This window comes from Oculina patagonica, chromosome 9, assembly GCF_052425735.1.
Source record: "Oculina patagonica isolate OP01 chromosome 9, crgOcupat, whole genome shotgun sequence".
In the NCBI taxonomy this organism is placed as follows: domain Eukaryota; kingdom Metazoa; phylum Cnidaria; class Anthozoa; order Scleractinia; family Oculinidae; genus Oculina; species Oculina patagonica.
In genome coordinates, this window is record NC_135766.1 from 16,097,389 (window position 1) to 16,119,019 (window position 21,631).

General features: G+C 37.1%; 3 protein-coding genes across 3 annotated transcripts; 1 reads left to right on the forward strand and 2 right to left on the reverse strand.

The window, feature by feature from the left end:
- Positions 1–415: 415 nt before the first annotated feature.
- On the reverse strand, positions 416–2,207 carry LOC144665942 (melatonin receptor type 1B-B-like). Its single transcript, XM_078527224.1, has 2 exons — positions 2,167–2,207; positions 416–1,621 (listed from the first exon to the last, which is right to left on the reverse strand). The coding sequence occupies exon 2, from the start codon at positions 1,602–1,604 to the stop codon at positions 618–620; it is 987 nt and encodes a 328-aa protein (XP_078383350.1). The 5' UTR covers positions 1,605–1,621; positions 2,167–2,207; the 3' UTR covers positions 416–617.
- A 7,603-nt stretch (positions 2,208–9,810) lies between these two features.
- LOC144666750 (melatonin receptor type 1C-like) lies at positions 9,811–11,192 on the forward strand. The gene has a single exon (XM_078528130.1). The coding sequence runs from the start codon at positions 9,869–9,871 to the stop codon at positions 10,952–10,954; it is 1,086 nt and encodes a 361-aa protein (XP_078384256.1). The 5' UTR covers positions 9,811–9,868; the 3' UTR covers positions 10,955–11,192.
- Positions 11,193–16,138: 4,946 nt separating this feature from the next.
- Positions 16,139–17,623, reverse strand: LOC144666301 (D(1) dopamine receptor-like). Its single transcript, XM_078527706.1, has one exon. It carries the CDS (start codon positions 17,383–17,385, stop codon positions 16,333–16,335), a length of 1,053 nt encoding a protein of 350 aa, XP_078383832.1. The 5' UTR covers positions 17,386–17,623; the 3' UTR covers positions 16,139–16,332.
- Between the last annotated feature and the right edge of the window lie 4,008 nt (positions 17,624–21,631).

The window sequence follows — 21,631 nt, forward strand, 5'->3', positions numbered from 1 at the left end:
CATTTTGATCTTCAACAACGCGCTGAATGCAATTTATTAAACACCCACGCTTTAGTCCGATTTTGTTTTTTCCTTTCATATTTGAGCCAAATATGTTCACAATACGCCGAACAAAGCATTTTTAGACAGCTTTTGCTTTCACTTGACCCGTTTGAGAATTCTTTTAGTCGCTGGTTGTTACGTCAGTTTGTCATATACTTCCTTTGTTGTTTCAATATTCACAGGACAAAGTTACAAAGTATATGGCTAAACGCTTTCGATCATGGAAAGAACATGTTATTGAAGTACGAGGCAAAGATCGGACAAAAATATCCCGAAATATTATATGTTTTAAAACAATCAAACAAACATTTGAAAGAAACTGCAGCTATCACATTTTTTTTTTTCAATAACTAATTATACATTATAATCTTCAATATTATATTAGTTGTTTTTATGTTATTTATAAACGCCAGAAACGCTTTATATAAAAGGTAATAAATTATGGAAGTGAATATACATTGTATGAAATGTATTTTTTAGGTACTAAAGTAATAAATTGTTGCCATGTAAATAGTATTCTCTAAGATAAGTCTGTTCTAGTCCTTTCTCCAAGAAAAACGGCCATGCAGTGCTAGTTAGACAGCTTCTTCGGCGTGTACCTTATTTCGTCTCAAGCTTGATCTTGGAATTACTTTTATCACCTCTTTGGCAAACGGTCTGCACAAAACCCCGTATGTGATGGGGTGAAGAACGGGAACTGCAAACCAAAGAAATGTGGAAGCCAGTTGGATTTGGCGTGGAGCGTTAACTGACTGTATTGGAAATTCCAACATGTTTATTATAATAGCAGGCAACCATAAAAACATGACTTCCGTTATCAGCGCAAATAAAATTTTATTTGTTTTCCTTTCTTCTGCAATGGCTTTCAGGTCATCCTCGCTTCTTGTTTGACTTCTTTCAAAATGCAAAGAGGTACGAAGGTAGGTTTCATGTTTTCTGTTAGCACACCATGCGATGATGGAAGTAATTGGCAGTGCCGTGAAGAGGGCCAGTGTTATCACAGTATTGGTTATGTTTTCGGTTTGATTTTTCTTGCTCACTGGCATAGAACAGATTGATCTTTCTGGTTGAAATTGAAACGTTGCGGTGCCAAATGTTAAAGGAATGATCAGCACCAACACAGCAAGGACCCACATTGCTAGAATTATTCCAATGGATCGGTTTAGCGAAAACCACTTGTTGTAGAAAGGAAAACGGACGACTTTAAAATACCGGCTCGCAGCCAGGATTGTTAAGGTCTGTAACGATACCCAAGTGAAACTGAGAAAGACGAATCCTTGGATATCGCATGTAGGTTGTCCAAACGGCCACTCTCCCGCCATCAGAGAGCCAGCAGTGAATGGGATCACAAGGCAAGAAGCAAACATGTAACACATGGCTAGGGACACAATGAACATGTTCGTCGTTGTGTGGAAACGTGGCTTCATGAACATAACGAAACACATCAGAAAATTGCCTGATAACGCAGCCAAATTGATCAGCAACATTAGGCCTCCTTCGATGGCCACAGTCAGTTTATCTCTTGAATTCAAAATCGTGGACTCATGAGATCCGTTTTCCATTTCTTGAGTTTGTCTCCCTATCGAGCATAGAACACTGTGAACGTTAACGTGAACTGTTGATGTGAGCATTCATTAGAAGATATTATTCCAGTACATTTATAATATAGGTATTGGGGCCGGACATCCGTCAATACAACTGACCCTCCTTTTCCTATCTAAATGTCCACTTGTCAATTTTTATGTTAATGCTTCCCTGGCACTGACCACTGACTGACTGTATTTAGCTTTTTCCTGACGCTAACTTAGAAAGGCGTTTACTGTCTAATCAAACATATGTGGCTCGGCGCTGCGTCTAAAGCCAATATTCTTGAGTGATTCTTGTCATCTTTCCCAACTTTTTTTAGTATCATCTACGCGATTCTTCTAGTATCTTCCCATTTTCGAATGCATAACAAACTCCTTGAAAAGCGGTTGGCCATTAAGAGCTTTTATTTCAGGTACTCTAAATAAGACATGGAGTCGACAACTTTTGTCAATATTGTCTGAGACAAAACTATTGTCACTGCCACTGTGTACATAGACATGAATGTACCGAGTACATCAGAGCACAGACTTTACTCACCTTACGTATCAACGTCGTCGTAGTATATTTACATGTCAAAGCCTTTCATTTTTCAATGGCCTTCGGCATTTGATAAAGGTTTGCAGCTATAAATATATAATTATATATCTTGGAACGAGATTTGTCACGTACTTCGTAACCAGTCAGCCATAAACCAAAAAACTAAGTAGAAGGTTTTAAGATCTTAGAGCTAAACGATAAATTCCCTTCACAAGTTAGCTCTATGTCCATAGCGTGCACAAAAATATCCATACAATTGTTATTATTTGAGAAGGTAAGGTGTTTAAACAAGATTTATCTCAGTTTAATCTTGTTCGTTCCACTCGAGTAATAATGGTAATATTGTAAATATAACTAAGATCAAAGACTTCAGCTGGATTTGCGTCAATGCATCTCAATTCAATATTAATTCCACCACCGCCATGCCCTGCTTCAACGGTTGCGTGCAGCTTGTCTCACAGTTTTGTAAAAGCGTTGCGACGCAAGTTGGAAGAAACATTTCCAAGGCGAACTAAAAATTTACCGTACTTCGCGGTAGCGCTTAGTGCTGCCGATTGACTGACGCTTATTGCGGGATGAGTGACACTGGGCAATTTATCCGTAAAACTTGTGTCATTCGGGCCTCCCGGATTGTGTCGCAAGAAAATGAGGGTGAAGGCACTGTTGATTTTTTATGGATATAATCTTTTTGAATGGTACATTAAACCGAGAAAGGAAACAAGACTGAAAAAACTTGCACTGATTTACAAGATTAACTTACTATGACATAGCTCCCAAAGAAAAGACAAAGGCTGCTACAGTAGTAACCTGTAAATGCAGCCGCCCCTTCATCGCTCCAGACAACCAAAGCGGCAGAGTTATGAGATGCGGCTGTATTCGAAGGCCTATACCGTCATACGCACGGTAGCTGTCCATGAAGAAAATGCTAACTGATATGCATGTGAATGGCTCAGGCCTCAATTACACATGTAAGATATTTTAAGATATTTTATTAAAGAAATACTACGAGCAGTCCGTTGTGCGTGAAGCGAAAACAAAAGGAAGTTGGAAAAAAGCCCGCTCAACGGACTAAAAGAATGGACTGCTTGTGCTGTATTTCATTCAATACTGTTTTTTTTCTCATCATTATTTTTTTATTGCTGTTTTGATAATTTTGCTTCTTGTTGGGGGAAGGTGTGGTTATGTTGTTTGCACGTAACTCTACCGCTATTACACCCCGGAAGTCTTGAGTATGGGTGCGTCGCGCGTGACCCTTTACCAAATTTGAATGTTTTCCGGCACTTAGCCTATTACGAAGTTAATATATTCAAGTTAAATTTAAAAGTGAAACAATAAAGCAAGTCAAATACTAATGTTACGAAAACATTTAAAAACTAAGAAAAACATTATTTCATAATTAGTGGTGTGAACGAAATTTGTATTTTGTTTTGGCTTTACAGTCTGGAAAACGCTTCGATGCCTGAGCAATTTATCTGAATCAGGAATTTTCGAAAAACGAGAAAGAAACACTAAGAAGGTTATAATTTGTAGCCAATACTGAGCAGAAATGTAGCGAATGAACAATTTGTATTTGGAAGCACTTTGCAGAAGAAAACGCAAGCTACTTAATGTTATTTTGAATTGACCAAAGCCAAATTAAAATTGGCCTTCAGTTTAATTATCTGTGTGACGTCAGTCTAACTCCCGAGACAATGAAGGCGAAGGAGCAAAAATGAGTGATTGGACAAACAATTTAAATTATTTTTAACCTCATCTAAAGGAAAACTAAAAACATATTAGTCCAGTCAACTTAGTATTACACCCAAAACAAATTGCAACAAAAATAAAACATGCCTTATTCGACTTTGCATATATTGAGGAATAACATACTAAAAGTCACCGTGAATCGGAGTATTGGAACCTCGTCTTTTCTTGCGATATTTGAACTACAATGAAAGATGAGAAATTTAATTTATGCATAACTAATGTGATTTTTACAAGTAACATTGAAGGGTCCTTATCGACAGAAATAATCAAGCTAGCAAAACCAAACAACGACAAGCCAACAAATCAGTTTACAACAAGTGTAGCAGTTATTACTTATCCTATTTATTGCGTGAAATGACATTACTATTCTGCCCTTTTTGGTACCTTAGAGAACGTACTACCTGCGGCCGGATTCTGGCATATATGCAAGTATAGTAACAACGTTCGCTAATCGGATATTTCATTAAAAAAGCTGAGTTTTCTTCAAAAATTAAAGATACTGAAAACTGATAAAGTATAATTATACCTTTTTAATGAAAGAATAAACGCTGTTTAAAAAAGTTACCGTCTGATAACTAGAATTGCGGCAAACAATTATGGCGGGAGTCTTGGATGACACCCTTAACATAATCTATCAGAAAACGTAATGCGTGAATTTGCTCCCCCAAAACCCTTTCTGCTTATTGAAAGGTGCCTATAATTCCAAGAATCAACACTGATAGATCTTTTCAAAAGTCCCCCGAGTGACTGAGCCGTCACAGACGCCGGGAACACAACCCCGGCTTAACTATGGGCACGCCTCCATCTCTGCACTTAATTCTTTTACAAAAGGATGAACAAATTCTTTCAGGAGTAGCAGAATGATTTTGGACAAAAGAAAAAGGGTTAGAACATTTGGAAAAAGTTTGGTAACAACCTGCAAATGACTTCAAATTATTTATAAACATGAATTCAAACATTGAATTCAAACAACAACAACAGCAACTTTATTCACCCTAAATATTTACAAAAGGAAAACACATATATATGGTATTAATAAATAATTAAGGGTCTGGTGGCCTGAAATAACTGAAGAGTTTAAAAGGGCAGGCAGCCAGTGACAAGTATGGTATCACTCTATCCACTCAATATTAGCATTTTTATACAGCCACGTCAAATGCTATACAGTTTTGTACGCCAATCGTCACATTTGTTCAACCACTGCGGTGGAAATCATTAACTCATCAACAGACACGCCTTTTTCTCGCTGTTTCAAAATCCTTTTTAAAAAATAAAAAAAATAAAAAAAAATATTTAAACAGGATTAACCCATCAGTACTTTGGAGTACTGTTATCTTAGGGGCCCTGTAAGATATTAAAATTTAAAAAGATGACTTACAAAGTTTAAAAAAAGTTTAGAAATGTTAAAAAGACAACGGTTAAAAAACAAGTAAAAACTTATGAATAAAAATTACAAATAAAAATATTCTATAACTCTTCGTTTAAAAAGAAGTCTAGAGTTCAATTTTTTCATGTCCAACGGTAAACAATTAAAAACTGACGCTCCTAAAAACGAAAATCTCCGACGGCCAAACTCTAGCTTCATTCTCGGCAGGACATAAGCCATACCTTACTCATGCCATGTGCAACTAGGACACTGCATGTATGACGTTATTTCCAGTCGTTACTTTACATATGTTTCAAAAAATATGGCTCTGCCACTGTATTTTTGGATGGTTATCGAAGAAGACCAGCCACCAAATATGACTCACGATAAAAGGGATAAGCGATGCATGATGTTAGATTCACTCGAGAAAGAGTGTATGTTATAAAGAAAGATTTCCTTTCCAAAATGTGAAACAAGATAAGGTTCGTCGCGCTACTACCTCTGCATTTTAAACGGCATAGTAATGACGTATTACATGCGTAGGGTAATGCCGAAGTCCTTTTGATACAAAATACAGTTGTCACAAGATGCAACACTGTAATAAAAAACGCTAGAACTTTGTTTTATTTGGTTCCGCCATATTACATACCAGCCAATTTGGGAATTTCGCCAATGGTTTAAAAGTCATAAAAAATACAAGGTTCCAATGCTTAGATTTACGGTGACTTTCAGCAGCGTATTCTACACCACATTTGAATTCAAGAGCAGCATGTTTAATTTTTGTTGCAATTTGTTTTGGGTGCAATACTAATTTGACTGGACTAATTGGCGTACAAAACTGTATAGCATTTGACGTGGCTGTATACAAATGCTAATGTAGAGTGGATATAGAGTGATACCAAACTTGTCACTGTGGTTTAAATCAATTTTGAATTCATGTTTATAAATAATTTGAAGTCATTTGCAGGTTGTTACCAAACTTTTTCCAAATATTCTAACCCTTTTTCTTTTGCCAAATTAATTCTGCTACTCCTGAAAGAATTTGTTCATCCTTTTGTAAAAGAATTAAGTGCAGAGATGGAGGCGTGCCCATAGTTACGCCGGGGTTGTGGCCCCGGCGTCTGTGACGGCTCAGTCACTCGGGGGACTTTTACAAAGATCAATCAGTGTTGATTCTTGGAATTATAGGCACCTTCCAATAAGCAGAAAGGGTTTTGGGGGAGCAAATTCACGCATTACGTTTTCTGACAGATTATGTTAAGGGTGTCATCCAAGACTCCCGCCATAATTGTTTGCCGCAATTCTAGTTTTCAGACGGTAACTTTTTTAAACAGCGTTTATTCTTTCATTAAAAAGGTATAATTATACTTTATCAGTTTTCAGTATCTTTAATTTTTGAAGAAAACTCAGCTTTTTTAATGAAATATCCGATTAGCGAACGTTGTTACTATACTTGCATATATGCCAGAATCCGGCCGCAGGTAGTACGTTCTCTAAGGTACCAAAAAGGGCAGAATAGTAATGTCATTTCACGCAATAAATAGGATAAGTAATAACTGCTACATTTGTTGTAAACTGATTTGTTGGCTTGTCGTTGTTTGGTTTTGCTAGCTTGATTATTTCTGTCGATAAGGACCCTTCAATGTTACTTGTAAAAATCACATTAGTTATGCATAAATTAAATTTCTCATCTTTCATTGTAGTTCAAATATCGCAAGAAAAGACGAGGTTCCAATACTCCGATTCACGGTGACTTTTAGTATGTTATTCCTCAATATATGCAAAGTCGAATAAGGCATGTTTTATTTTTGTTGCAATTTGTTTTGGGTTAGACAACGAAATGGCTTATATTGACTGGACTATATGGCGATTTCAGTTTAACATCACCTAAAGACCGCCTGTCTGTAAAAAATGGAACTAAATTTGGCAGCAAAGGTTGAAAACACGATTTTTTTTTAAACATTGAAATATTGAAAATATTTAAGAGGCTTTATTTTTTATTTCCGCCTATTCAAATTCGCGTTAAAAAATGCTCGAAACTTTGGCAATTGAAAGACTTTACCAAAAAAAGAACTTCACTTTTCAGCTGTATAGAGTAGAGTTATCAGCTAGGTCCCGAAAATGAAATTTTTCGCTTCTAAATCAGGTCATTATATCCTTGATTTCGCATTTCCAGGTAAATCGAAGGAAATGTTGCTATTTTCTTAGAAAACTAGGAATGTTTATGAACTAATTGATTTAAAAATTGTCGATGGCCTTATGCGCATGCACAAAAGTACAATTTTGTATATTTTTTCATGGAATCTTCATTAAAATCTTGCTGCATTGTGGAAAAGTGCTTGTTAAGCAAAGTTAAGATAAATTTAGGATCGTAGCACAAAAAATTCAGTTTAACGGTAAAAAAAACAACGCTTTTTGGAGAAAATTAGCACTGAAAGGGTTAAAATAGTACATGTTTTTATTTCCGTAAAAAAGGATAGTCTAGAAGTTATATAAGTTTACTAACTAAAACAATTTATGGAACAAAAAAAACTGTTGGGACCTGTTTCTCAACGTTGTTCCGAGAACATCTTGGCAGAGACCGATTTAAAATAACTAAAATCCCTATTGCGCACAATTTTCATAGGTTCTCAGATTTTATAGAACAATGACTTGTCCCCACAATAAAGCGGCCACAGCAAAAATTAACTGAGATGAATTGTTTCTAATTGGCGTTGTTTTGAAACTTAATTATAGTAACAATTTTCTCTCTTTACGGATCAACTTGATTAAAAGCTATTCAGAAAATATCCCTCAGCTAGGAAAGCTTTGTAATTATCCGAATCCCTTCCTCAACTATTAAGATTCCCTGCTATTACAAAGATAACACAAACACATTTATTTAGGAAGAAAACACGATACAACATGTATGACAATAACATTTATTCTTCAGGCCTTAAACACGATATCAATTTTAATGTATTTATCTTTGTAAACCAATCAGCAAACATTAAGCTAGATAATATATTGCTGCGTATCGACTGTTTTCTTTCTGTAGTAATTGGATTATTATGCAAAAAAGTCGAAAGTAAAAGGATCTTTTAAAAAAATTCTGTTTTACACAGTAACGTATTTAAGGCAAAAAATAGCTTATTTTTCAAAGTCCATTCTGAAATCTAATTGAATCATTGTACGACATGTCACTCCATTTATATTAAGTATTATAATATAGATAGAAGTCTACGCGCGCTCTGATTGGCTAAAAACCTATGTTTTATCAGAGTATAAAACATAGCCGGAAAAATCATGTTTTATTGTTTTTCGTCAGCTTTCCTCGAGTGCTTCGCGCGTCGTTGACTGTTTGTTGGCTATAACAACTCGTATCCAACAAGTGCGAATGGAATAATTGTTTTATTAAATTCCTTTTTAAGTATAAATCCACTGGACATTTCATTTTGATGTAAACGAAGTGAGGCGGGAAAAATTGTGGCGCGGTGTTCACTGCTTGAGCTGAATGAAACTTGCAAGGAAACCGAGCGAAAGAGTTTCCTTTCGAAGATTTTCTTCGACAATCTCCTCTTAAATCGTTTATTCATGCTGGAGCTTGATTGTGACAACAATTAAGGTTTACGGGAAGATCCGAAGCAATAGCTTTTCTGGAAATTATACGCCTTGTTCAAGTCGAACGAAGCAAGGGACAGACGTCATCGAGACTACTATAAGCTTATTATGCTGAGACGAAATTGCACTCAGAGTCGGTGAAGTTTATTGAAGTTCAAAAAGACAAGATAAAGATTGAAAGGTAACAAACTTACCTGAAATGCTTAGCCTTATTTTACGTCAAACACTGAATGAAATTGTGTCAGTTTTCTGGTCTTCCCGTAAACTATTTTCTGCTTTTTATCTTTGTTTACTCGCTCCTGTTGTACATATTTTTAATTAAACTTTTCACTCGCGGTGTCTAAAATCTATATCATAAAGCAAAGAAAGAAGCCTAAGCCATGTTTTATTCTGTCATAAAACGCTCCGGGCATTTGAGAACACTCGAGAAATGTAGAAAACATTCGCCTGCGGCTCATGTTTTCTACATTTCCCTCGTGTTCTCAAATGCCCGTCGTGTTTTATGACAGTATAAAACATGGCTTAGGCTTCTTTATTTGTTAAATACAAATGTAAGACCATAGCTATCACTAAACGCTCACTGAGGTAGGCTTTTTTGTCTTTTCACTGTCTTTTCTACTTTCATTAAATGTGCATTTTAAAGTAAGCGCTGTGTCAATCCGACGAACAGAACATCAATTTAAGAACACACTTAATAGTACACTGTGACTGTTTTAAAAGAAAAATACAATCTATTTCTTAAAACTTTGATGCTGTTGTAATCGTTGTCAATGTCCGACCAATTATATAACCTCGCAATGTAAACAACTGTGGATCTGTTTAAACTTTTATTATAAAACCCGATATTTTCCTCCAATCCAAAGGATCAGAAGCAGATGCCAGATGTTTTATACTCCATCAAAAACAGTGGTCTGCTTTCAAAACTAATACTATTCCTGCTCAGTTACCCTGACGACTAGATCACTATTAGTATATATCCTCGCCAAGAAAATGGACGATGACGAAAATTTACTTCGGCTCTTGAATGATTTAAGAAACAGAAGCCAAGGAACTGTAGTGTTTGAATCGTGTTTCATGATACTTGTTATCATAACAGCGTTTTTTGGCAACCTGCTCATTATCGCCGTGATATTTAAAAATCCAAGGCTTCGCACAGTTACAAACATGTTCTTGGTGGGTTTATCTGTCGCTGATGTGTTAACAGCCTCGTTGGTCATGCCATTCACGACATCAATCTTTATACACGGTACGTGGATGTTCAGCGACGCCTCTTGTTTATTTCAAGGTGTTTTTATCCTTTGCCTTGTTTGGATATCACTACACATGGTTACATTAATGGCTGTCAATCGATACTTTTGTGTGATAAGACCAAGTTTATATCGGAAATATTTTACTAAAAAATCCACGGCAGCCATGATTGCAGTCGTCAGCGTCATCCCTTTTATTCTGGCTATTTCACCTTATTTCAGCGGACTTGTGTCTTACATCTTCCGACCGGGAAAAGCCGCTTGTTTCATGACCTTCGACCCAGAGCGCAGACTTGGAAAAATTACTTATACCTTTTTCCTTTTGATTATTTACACCATTCTGCCCATGAGCCTCATTGCAGTGTGTTATTACAAAGTTTTTCGTGCTGTAAAGCGACATGCATTGGCTGCAAAAAACACAATCCGTTCACACCAGGCAGGAGGATTGAGCTCGGAAGAAGTACGAATGACAAAGATGCTTCTTGTCCTTGTAGTTGGGTTTGTTATCTGCTGGGTTCCTGTTATAACAGTGGATTTTCTTAATGCGATAATGGGGACAGGAAGCCTGCCTCGAGGTGCATATGTTACGTACATTTTATTCGCGTTTTTCAGCAGTTGCATTAACCCAATAGTATGTCTGGCACTGAACGGGAAAATTCGCCGAGAGGCTAAGAAACTTATTTGTTTTCGAAGATTGCGACAGGTGGGAGATGCTGAACAAACGATCGAAACAAATTTGGAATTGACAATAGTTCGTGTTAAGCAAGCACCTCGATTTGACACAGCGCCGGCATGTGAAGTTTCTGATATTCATCCAAAGACAGTTTAGCTCAGGAAAATGTTTGATTTACATAGAAAAATATATTTTGTCAGTGATATAACAATATTTTCTGCAAAGCTGCCACTAACAAACATGTTTTTAATAATCGTTCAACATTGAAGAAAAACAAAAGTGAACAACTAGGAGGTCATATTACGGATGAGCATGATTAGACAAGATTAAAAACGATGGCCTTGAGGGAATCTAGATTTCTTACGGACCACATGTATGAACAAGATCATTTTTAAAAAGGGCAATTTTTGACCGTAGTTTTAAAAAAAAAATAATATTCCATGATTGTTTTAAGCTCCCAGCTCATAATTTATTAAAGACGATAGATAAGTATCACGAAATATAATCGCTAGTTTTGTATTTTTCCCTAGATTTGTGTTTATTGCAACCTTAACTTTAGTTTTCTATTTGGTATTTTTTCGTTATTGTTCTTTTTTGTTTGTATTGGAAACCCGGCCAGATACTTCACGAGATAGGTGCCATTTGTTACCAAATAACCTATACTAATCAGCAAAGAAATTTATGCAAAAAATATGAAAACGTTAAATAGGCAGCGAAAACGAATAGCCATTTTAATCTGTTGTAAACATTCATGTGTGCTTTTCTCTTGAATAGAAAGAAAAGTTTCCCTTGTTTTAAATAATTATAACTATTTCTGAATGTCGAGCCCCGTGTTTTAGCTATCAATGTCTATAAATACCAAGCAAAAGCACTTTGTTGTTTTGCAATGATAATCTCTAATATACATGTAAATATCGCATATAACTGTGAGACCTTCATCTAAACAGGGATAATTGGACAAAATAATTAAATATAAATAAATTAAAACACAAAACGGTTGTTTCCTTTGGTAGGGAGATCGCAAATGAAAGAAAGTAAATATTAATGGATTAATATTAATCCAACAATGCATTGATATGATCTCCGCTCGTACCGCCAAGTGAAAGTGGAATAAATTATTGGCACATAGTGAAGACAAGAAGGCAAAAATCGTCATTTACAATTTTTAGATTAATAATCACCATTGGCAAAAACAAACATAATATGCCCTAAATTATTCATTTTAGTAAAGCCAAACCTCGACCGTGATAATAACTCGCAATAGTTAAACGAGAGCCAAGAGGATATTACATGGCCGTGCCGGGTTACTAGTATTATCTGCGAGTGATGATAATATCATTACTCACAAATAAACTATCAGCACGAAGAAGTTAACCTGAATTTCGCAAATAGTTCATTTAACGTTTTAAAAAAGCTCACAAATATGGGCACCTGAACTGAGACCGAGGTTGAAAACATACCAACAATGTTTATAAAATAAAAGGCTAAACTGTTGTTGTTGTTGTTGTTGTTGTTTTGTCTTGTTTTGTTGCTACTTTTAATGCTAACTTTGGTCGAACTGCTTTTAAAAATGGAGACTTTTACGTTTGTCAGCCATCAAATTTATATGTTCTCAACCGCGATAAAAACTTAAGGGCCGGTTTTCACGGTTCGACTTTCTCGCATGCGACTAATCTTACGATAGGCCTGCGACATGACTTAGGACCATTTACACGCGCGCACCCGGCGTCTGTGGTAAGGATGTGGTAGGTCGATTTACTCGACACGATTTGTATTGTAGTCAAGGCGTAAGCGTGTTGCATGCAATAGTCGTAGGCGAAATCGTACCATCTTATTCGCCCCCACGTTTCATGCGGAGCCACGGAACACGAACTTGCTAGACAGTGGTAAGCACACCTTCTGGATTTCAAACTGGCTGTGAATAATACGGTGTTCTTTTAGACGCTGATATACAAATTAATTTAGTCAAGATTTAAAAGTACAGCATTTTTCTAGCTGTGAAGGCGTAGTGGACTAATGGATAGTGCGCTGGACTCCAGTTAAAGCGGTCCATGTTCTAGCCCTGACCGTGGTAACTGCGTTGTGTTCTTGTTTGGCAAGACACTTTACTATCGCAGTGCCTCTCTCCAACCAGGTCAATAAATCGTTACCGGCGACTTTAATTCTGGGGCTTACACTGCAATGGACAGTAAACTAGCATCCCATCAAATGGGGAGTAGAAATACCCCTAGTCGCATCATGCAACGAAAAACGGGATGAGCTTCGGCCTGATGGGCCACTTAGCTCGAACGTAGAATTAACCTCATCATCATGTCTTCGCGCCAGTGGGCGCATAAGATTTTTTCATGGGGTAGGGTTGTTAACCCTACACCCAACCCCCAACCCGGAGGACCAGGGGGACACAGCTTTGTCTGACCTTGTCTGGTCTCTACCCTTCGACCTTTTCGGCATGGTTAGCCCTACCACGGGTACAAGACTCCCGCCGACTTACACAAACCGCTCTACCACGATAAGGTGGTGCATACCATGTATTTAGATTCCTAGCTTTCTATACTGCAAATGTGGTGTAAATTGCGCTAAAAAAAGATAGACCGGTACGACAGGGTGTCATTGTAAATCTACTGCGCTCAAGTGCGCAGACGACATTCGCCGCAATTCGTCCGGAAGTAACATATCTTTTGTTGTTATATATATTCTTTTGCAAATGGGACGTAAAAGAACCCACACACTATCGTAAAGAGTAGGGCATGGAGTTCCCGGTGTTGTGGTCTGGTATTTTCCCGTTGTACTAGTGCTGTGCTTACTGTGAAATGCTCGGAGATATGAGCTGTATAAGCTACTCTACAAATCAGAGGGTAAAGAAAAGCGATGTATAAGTGATGCATGTGCGAGTGTAAGGGTTATTTAGAAATCACGATCGAGGAAGTGCCTGTGACTTGCAAAAAATTGTTAAAACGTAGTAAAAGAAAAGACAGTTATAAATATATCATCACTAAAGAAGTTTCATTCTTGTCTTGCATATGCTGTTCGACATTAATTTTGAAAAAAAAAATGGTTTGCACCTTCCATGTTATAAGAAGGATATATCCGAGTTGTTCGCGCACCAACACGTAATAAAGAAGCAAGAAACACCAATAGGAACAGACATAGATATTAATAACTGTCTTTTTAGCTACCTGAAGGTTGCTAACCAAACTAGATGCGTAGTTCTGAGGTTCAAATCAACTGGAACCAAATTGAAAAACGATATGGTTTTGATGTTTACACAAAACCATCAATTGAAAAGAATCCAAGCTTGTGAAAAAGAAATTAAATCGCACGGGAACTTTTTTGAAAAAAAAAATGGAAAAATTGAAAAGCATACTTGAAAACAATCCATTGATGTTGAAATTGCCAACAAAGAAGTAACCTTGGCGACCAAGAAGAAGAGTGGCAAAAAACAATAACCGAAGAAAAGAAGTCCGGAATCGTCTAACTTCAACATACTGCTTGCTAATGTTATACGACTTTCAAAGAACCAGTTCACTGTACTGCTGTAAAGACACTATTAAAAACTCACAGGAGATCTCCGATGATCCCCGCAAGACCATTGAGATAGGGCAAGGAAGGAAGACTCTTTTGAACTTTAAAGTCGCAGATTGTTTTAAGTTTTTAGGTCTTATTTTTTGGATGAATTATTTTGACCGGAACCAGTCAGGTCGCAGAATTCGCCAAATACCGCCCTCTAACTTTCAAAAACCAAAAAGAAAATCATTTTCTGCATTGTGCCAACCACAGGGGCCCAAGTTCACTGCGTGAATTAATTATTTAAAAAGTGTAAGCGAACGTGACTCTTGGCTTCGAGCGGTGTTGTGTTACAAAGATGCGATTTATAAGGGTTTGTATGAAAACTTAGCGATTTTGATTCAAAAGGTATAAAATTAAATATTTTACGAATAAAATCGACTTACCTTGTTTCCATGTTGTGTTCTTTGTTGTCTGCCTGCGTCTCAGGTCGTTTTAAAGCGTTTTCGGCGAGTTGAGCGGGCTGAAGATGTTACAAAAGTTTGCCAAGTGCTTCTTCAGGTATGCTACTGTACTCAGTCTCTCCCTTTTCCGCCAAACAAAACTGGTATCATATCTTGAAGTCGCTCTGCGTATTAATTTTTATATTAGCCGGTTTTTGCGGCAAATAAAATTCACGAAACTCGTAAACATTTGTTGTTTAATTTGTTTGCTCTCGCTTCAAAACCTATTTCTTTGTTATCGGCTTTTCTTTCGCTAGAAAATCTTTGTGTTGTTTCGGAAAAAAAGTTTCATAGCGAAAAAATACGACGAAAAGTTCTTTCAAGTAGCGTCGGAAAAAGTTTTTCGCTTGCGGGAGCACAGCGGGCGATCCCGAGCGGTCAAGATGGCTCCATCTTGACCGCTCGGGTAGCCAATCAGAACACGAATTTCCCTTCATCTTGACCGCTCACGGAGCTAGTCATATAATAATGTCTGTTATCGAAAAAGATGGCCTCTCCTGAATCACTGATACTCTGATACTTGTGACAACACGACAAGGAGTTTATTTTTTTTTACATGTCTTCAGACTTTGCATTCCCTGTTTGCTCTGCTAATATTATATCTAAATCGTCGAATCATCAAGCACGCCTAGAGCATGCCAGGTAATTTATCAAAATCTGTAAATTCCGCCATCCATGATTCGTGTAAAACTGAACAAAATCTAAAAACTGGCGCCCAGGCTATTACAACATGGAATGTCGCCTCCCACAAACCCGTTTCAACACCCTCTCTCTTTTCGCCTTGCTGTCCCGCGAGCGGTTGGCTCGCTCATGAATAATTAATTCAAGTACACTGAAGAAACTTGTTTCTTTTATGTCTGGAATAGAATTTTAATTCTGATTTTGCCGTGGACATTTGCCGAGAAGGCTGTATGATTCGGTCAATAAATGTGCGTGCAAAATGCAAGGGAGAACGATATTGTCCTTAAGATGTGTAAGTTCAGTAGCATCTTTATCAGGAAATGGATTAAAATGCCAGGGGGTACTTGTTTCATATCGCTAGAAAATTATAAGTAGAGGGAATTGTTTGTTATTCAAATCACCTTATTTTTAAAGAAATTTACATATTTTACTCAAAGCGGAATAGTAAAAGTCCCATAAATCTAAAGTGACAAACGTTGAGGTTTTATTTGTTATCTGGCTCAAGAGATGAAATCTTGAAGAGCATACATTTAATGGGACTTTCAAAAGAGGTCATTTTTCAATACATAACATCAACATAGAAAAAAACCTTATTTGGAATCTTGTGTTATACACTGAAACATTATTAGCAAAAAATAAAATTGGGGAACAAAAGGGCTGATAGTTCAAACAGTATTTCAAATCGCAACAAATGCCATGTTTATTGACTTGTCATGTGTCATTACTGCTTCAAGTAAGGTAAATATAAAATACATTTTTTTCACAATTAATTTTAAGTAGAAAGCAATTTCTTTTCATCTAGTTTTAAACTGTTAACTGGATATGTCCTTGAATAAGATTGCCGGCTTAAAGGAGATTATTATCTACCTTATTACAGCTTTCGTCTGCAAAGACAGAATCATTAGCCGTTGTTGAGTTTCCTGACAGATTTTCGTCTCCATATTTACAACAACGAAAAAATCTCTTAATAGCGCGTCTGTAATCCGACTTATAGAAAGAGTAAATTAACGGGTCCGCTAATGCATTTCCTACCAGTGAATAAAGCGAAACATCTAGAAAAGCAATTGGAAGTAAATCGGGGTAACCGATCGCGAAAAATACGTTTATTATTATTAAAGGCAACCAGCAAACTGCAAATGTCAATCCGACGAGAGCGAAAACTTTTGCCGCTTTTACCTCAGTTGAAAAACGGTTTGTTGACAGTCTCTTTGACAGTTGTCGGATAAGTGTGATTGGTTGTGTGTTATTTACTATTCTTGCATTTGTCTCGGACATTTCAATCATCCATTTGACCTGACGACGTGTTGCACGAAATATCTTACTGTACGCCCAGCAGATCGAAACTGAGCACATTGTGACAATGGTTATCAGGACTCCTTGGTAGATACGCTCCGCAGACATTTTGATCCCGTTGCGATACTCCCAAAATATTGGTATTATCGCGAGTAGAAATGGTATAGTCCATACTAGGGCTAATATCTTGTAGACGACTGCTCTTGTTACTTTCGATCTATATGACAGAGGGTTAAGAACCGCTTCGTATCTATCCCAGGTAATGCCACAGAAGTTGAAAAGATACGCAAAAAGAATGTAGGCAATGATGTAGGGGCTTATAGCCAAGCCAGCGAGATAAGTTGGCAGGAAAACCGTGGCAACCATAAGATCACTTATCGCCAAACTAACAATAAAAGTGTTTGTAATCGTTCGCAGTCTACGGTACCGGCAGAAAAGTATACAAACAAGCGTGTTCGAAACCAAAACAGCACAGCCTATTACAGATAGCGAAACGGTATGAGCTAAGTCAAGTACCGATGAGTTTTCAGCGGTTTTTGCGGTCGTCCTCAAGGCAGCGGTCAGGTTGTCATCGAGAGAGTGATTTTCCTCCATTAGATCTGCCATTTCACGGGCGTTTGACGTGCGGCCTTTCAGTCTCTTTTTTTTTCCTTTGCGGTGCGATGTTCGTTTTAAACAAATACAGCAGCGACAACTCTTTGCTTTTGTCGCGTCTTTGACCCACTATAGAGTGCAGAATTTAACAACACTTTGAAAAAGGCGACGATGGCTGCGTACAGGTAAACTGTAACTAAGCTTGAAAGTAAAGGAAATGAAAATAAACATCCCTCTCGACTTTTATCAGGTAAACACGTTTTGTACTGTGAGTAAATACACTCTAATTTTGTTTCAAAGTATATGTTAATTTGTGCCTCAAGCCTTTCGTTAATTAAAGCTTATTTTATTTTCATCCAATGGTAATGTCCATTTGCATTGCATATTTGACGGGTTGTTGTTTCCCTTTGTCTTTTTTCATTCAGACCAGCTGGTCGTCCTCGACTTTGCAAGGCTTTCTTTCCCAATATTTTACCGGGAAAAATTTCAATAAAAACGAGAATTCAAGCTGATGGAAGCATGCGATGCTTTGGAAATCACGAAAAAACTGTGTTTCGTGCCGTGCTGCTACAGAACAAGAAATTCAATAGATTTCCGTTTCTTTTATTAATTTGAAAGGAAGATAAATACAATTTAAAGCAATGTTAGTACGGAAAGAAGATTCTCTGTGATCGTAATCATTACTGTTTCTTTTGTTTGATGTTTCATAAAACCCGATCAACGCTAAAATTGTCCACAAACTCCATTTAACGTTTTTTCATCTATTTTGTTGTCGGATGATAAATAAGGCAATCATTATGGTTGCAGTGCTCTAATTTTACGCTTATTTTGCGAAATAACTGAATTTCGGTATCAAGGAACATGGCCTTCATTAAGATTTGAAACAAATGCATTGTATATTTAATTTTGGGGATTCGCTTAGAAAATGCAAACAGTTTGATGATCCTTCCCGGTTTACAAATAGTCAATATGGTCCACACAAATGTCTTTATTTTCTCGGAGCCATCAGTACGTCACGAAAGAAGAAAATAAAAATTTCACTTAGAAAATATAAATATTATAGGAATGAATGCATACATAAATTACACAAACAACTTACGTAAATCAATTTGCAGTTCTATTTTGCTTGAGGTAATGGTCCAATATTCAAAATAAAACGAAAGCAAGTATATTTGGATCGAACGATTTAGATGGAATTAACACATCTAAACGTAATTCAAATTTCAATTAAAGATTGCGTGTGGAAAAATTTCCAAAGAAATGCGTACTCCGTAATGAAACAAACGAGCCGAACACTACATCTTTAATGAAGTTCGTTACAAGCGAAGGCAAACAATTCACAGCAGCGAAATCTTGCTTTGCGCAAAAAAATGTATTTCTACATATGAAATATTTAGAAAGCAGAAAAATGGTTTTCATTCTTAAGTAAGCAACGCAAATTTATATCAACATATCGCATTCGGAATTATTTTCTTTAAGAACTTTTAGGACTAAGATTTAAAACGATAGCTACGCTTGATTATATTATTTTAAATGTTTTTTTTTAGGCTGGCAGCAAGATTCTTCACCGATGTACTTTAAATGTAAGAACTGTACCGAAGTTAAACGACATATTCGGTTCCTTTCTTTATAAATAGGAATTAAGTAACGCAATAACCATTTCCTCGGTGACAGTACCGAAAATGAGTACATCCGTACATGTGTTTCGCCAATTTGAATCTGATGAATGGAACTCGTTAGAACGTTTCAGCGAGAAGGACAATTACACAGTCCTTTCGATTAGGGAAATAAGTAAATTAAAAATTAAAGTAAAAACAGTTAGTTTTTTCGTTCCTGGTTTCTCAATGGAAATTTAAAATATTCCCTTTTTGAGTTGAAGCGGTGAAAGGACCATGTACGTCTTATAAGTTATTTATTTCCTTTTTTTAGCTGAAGCACAAAACCAGGTGACCGACAGGAATATTATCTACCTAGTAAAAATGGCCCAGCTCACAACGAGTCTCTCGTAGCTCAGTTGGTTAGAGCGCCCAACCGGTATTCTGGGAGGCCATGGGTTCGATTCCCGTCGGGGACTCAGAATTTTTCTTTGTCCCATGCTCGTGTCATGTAGAACATCTTATCTTTATTATTTATTACCGAGCTTAAAATTTACCATCTTTATTATTTACTACACAACTTGATGAATTCGACATTGCTGATCCTAGCAGTATGTAGGACGCGTGTCACATATCAACCTAGTAAAAATGGCCCAGCTCACAACGAGTCTCTCGTAGCTCAGTTGGTTAGAGCGCCCAACCGGTATTCTGGGAGGCCATGGGTTCGATTCCCGTCGGGGACTCAGAATTTTTCTTTGTCCCATGCTCGTGTCATGTAGAACATCTTATCTTTAGGAATATTATCATTTGAAAATCTTCTAAACAGAATTAAAAGGCTGATTATTTAAACAAAGCCTAAGTCGGACGTGCCGTTAAAGGTTAAATTAAGGTTAAGACGAGAATTCCAAAAACATAGATAATCAGAGTTTAAATTACATTATTTGAACGCAACATCTAGAATGCCCATTCGTTCTACTACTAAAGGAACACTATTGACTTGCTATTCTTTTTTTTTTCTTTTTCTTTTTAAAAAGGGCTGCGTATATTTAACAACTGGTGTTCATGGAAGTGCTGGTGGCAAGTGGCGGACATAAACTTTTTCCGAGCCGCCAAGCGACACTTGACTCGCGCGAAACACACGAGGTCTCGTGTGTTTTATTGGTTTGTAAAACAAAGTCAGAGAATTCTTTTCCGACCCGGCAAACCACATTCATCCTTTCCGCTTTCTGCTTATACATTTTAAAACCTATTTTTCCAGTCGTGTAACAAGTCTCTTATTAACCAAGCTACAGGGAGAATATATATTGGCCTTCGATCTGTCTTTTCTGTACGATCCTCGCTACGTTCCGTGCGTACTGTCAAGATTTCAAGCCGTTATTATCCCATACCGGTCCTTGCTGCTGATAAATAACATGTTTGTATGGATCTGTGTGGAAATATTTTCATTTTTTTCCTAGAGAATTCAGGGTTGCACTAAGCCCATTTAAGTCTAAACCAAGAAATCCGTTGTCTGAAATGTTCAAACGGCAAAAAAACTGGAGAAAACGAGTGGTTTAAACGACGTTTATACCAACTTGTGAACTTGCTATTGTTCGTCAGCATAACCCAGCTGCCGTCTATTGGCAAAACGCGCGATCTGATTGGTTACACAGGTGCCTTTTAGCGATCGGTAGACGGCTCTTGGTGTGCGCGCTCAGTTTTTTTTTTTTTTTTTGCGGAATTTTATCAACAAAACAATCAAATAATCAACTCTAGCTATATTGCGCTCTCGGTTTTTACCGGCTTTTAATCGTTTGCTCGAGGCTTTGCCCCTCGCCAGCTATCAGCCAATAGAAACCTCGAGCTTGCCGTCTAATTGTTAATTAGTCCACTTCCTCTAAACTTCACTCAAATAGGTTAAATCGAGTATTAAGACCACTTTTTTTGGCTCGGTCTTTACATTCAGTTAAACAAAATGTGATCCATATAGCTAGTGTATACGTATAGTATATATTTAGCTATTTATTATCATTCGAGAAGAGAAGGTTGAACAGTTCGAGCCGTCAATGCACAAGTTCGATAAACGTTCGATGCATTTCCCTAACTTCTCATTGGCTGATAGCCCACCTCGTGATCTGCAAATAATGATCAGCTTTTGCACATTTGCGTCCAACAGTGATTTTGCTTCAAAACAATGTGCATAACTTAACCCAACAAAACACGCAAAGTAAACAATAATTTAAAGGTACATTATTAGCTAATATTCAAGTGGTTATACAAAATTAAATAGACGCGTGAGGTAGATACTAGGGCGATTTCTATTTGTCAGAACTGGCCGGCGGGTCCGGTGATTTTGAAGGTGAAATTTATGTATTGAGTGTTTTGACAAGAAAAGTCTTACTAACAACGGAAGTCTGTTCTCGAATATACTGGTCTGGCCAAACAGTTCTGGCAAGTGGAATGCGTCCTTATATAACAAACTATAGTAAACTTGATGCCTATAATTTATTAACGAGTTCCAACCACTAACAGTGTTTTCTATTTTGTTCTAAGTGCACGCCCTATTACTGAGAAGCCTGCAGAGATAAAATTGGAACTGAGAGTTAGGAAAATTTTCTCTGGTTTAAAGGTTTTTGGGTTTTTGGGACAGGGAATCACAAACAAAAACAATAGAACTGGTACTG

What these genes read in the sequence shown, in the direction of transcription:
- LOC144666301 (XM_078527706.1), bottom strand. Translation starts at nt 17,385, where the DNA reads ATGGCAGATCTAATGGAGGAAAATCACTCTCTCGATGACAACCTGACC.
- LOC144666750 (XM_078528130.1), top strand. Translation starts at nt 9,869, where the DNA reads ATGGACGATGACGAAAATTTACTTCGGCTCTTGAATGATTTAAGAAAC.
- LOC144665942 (XM_078527224.1), bottom strand. Translation starts at nt 1,604, where the DNA reads ATGGAAAACGGATCTCATGAGTCCACGATTTTGAATTCAAGAGATAAA.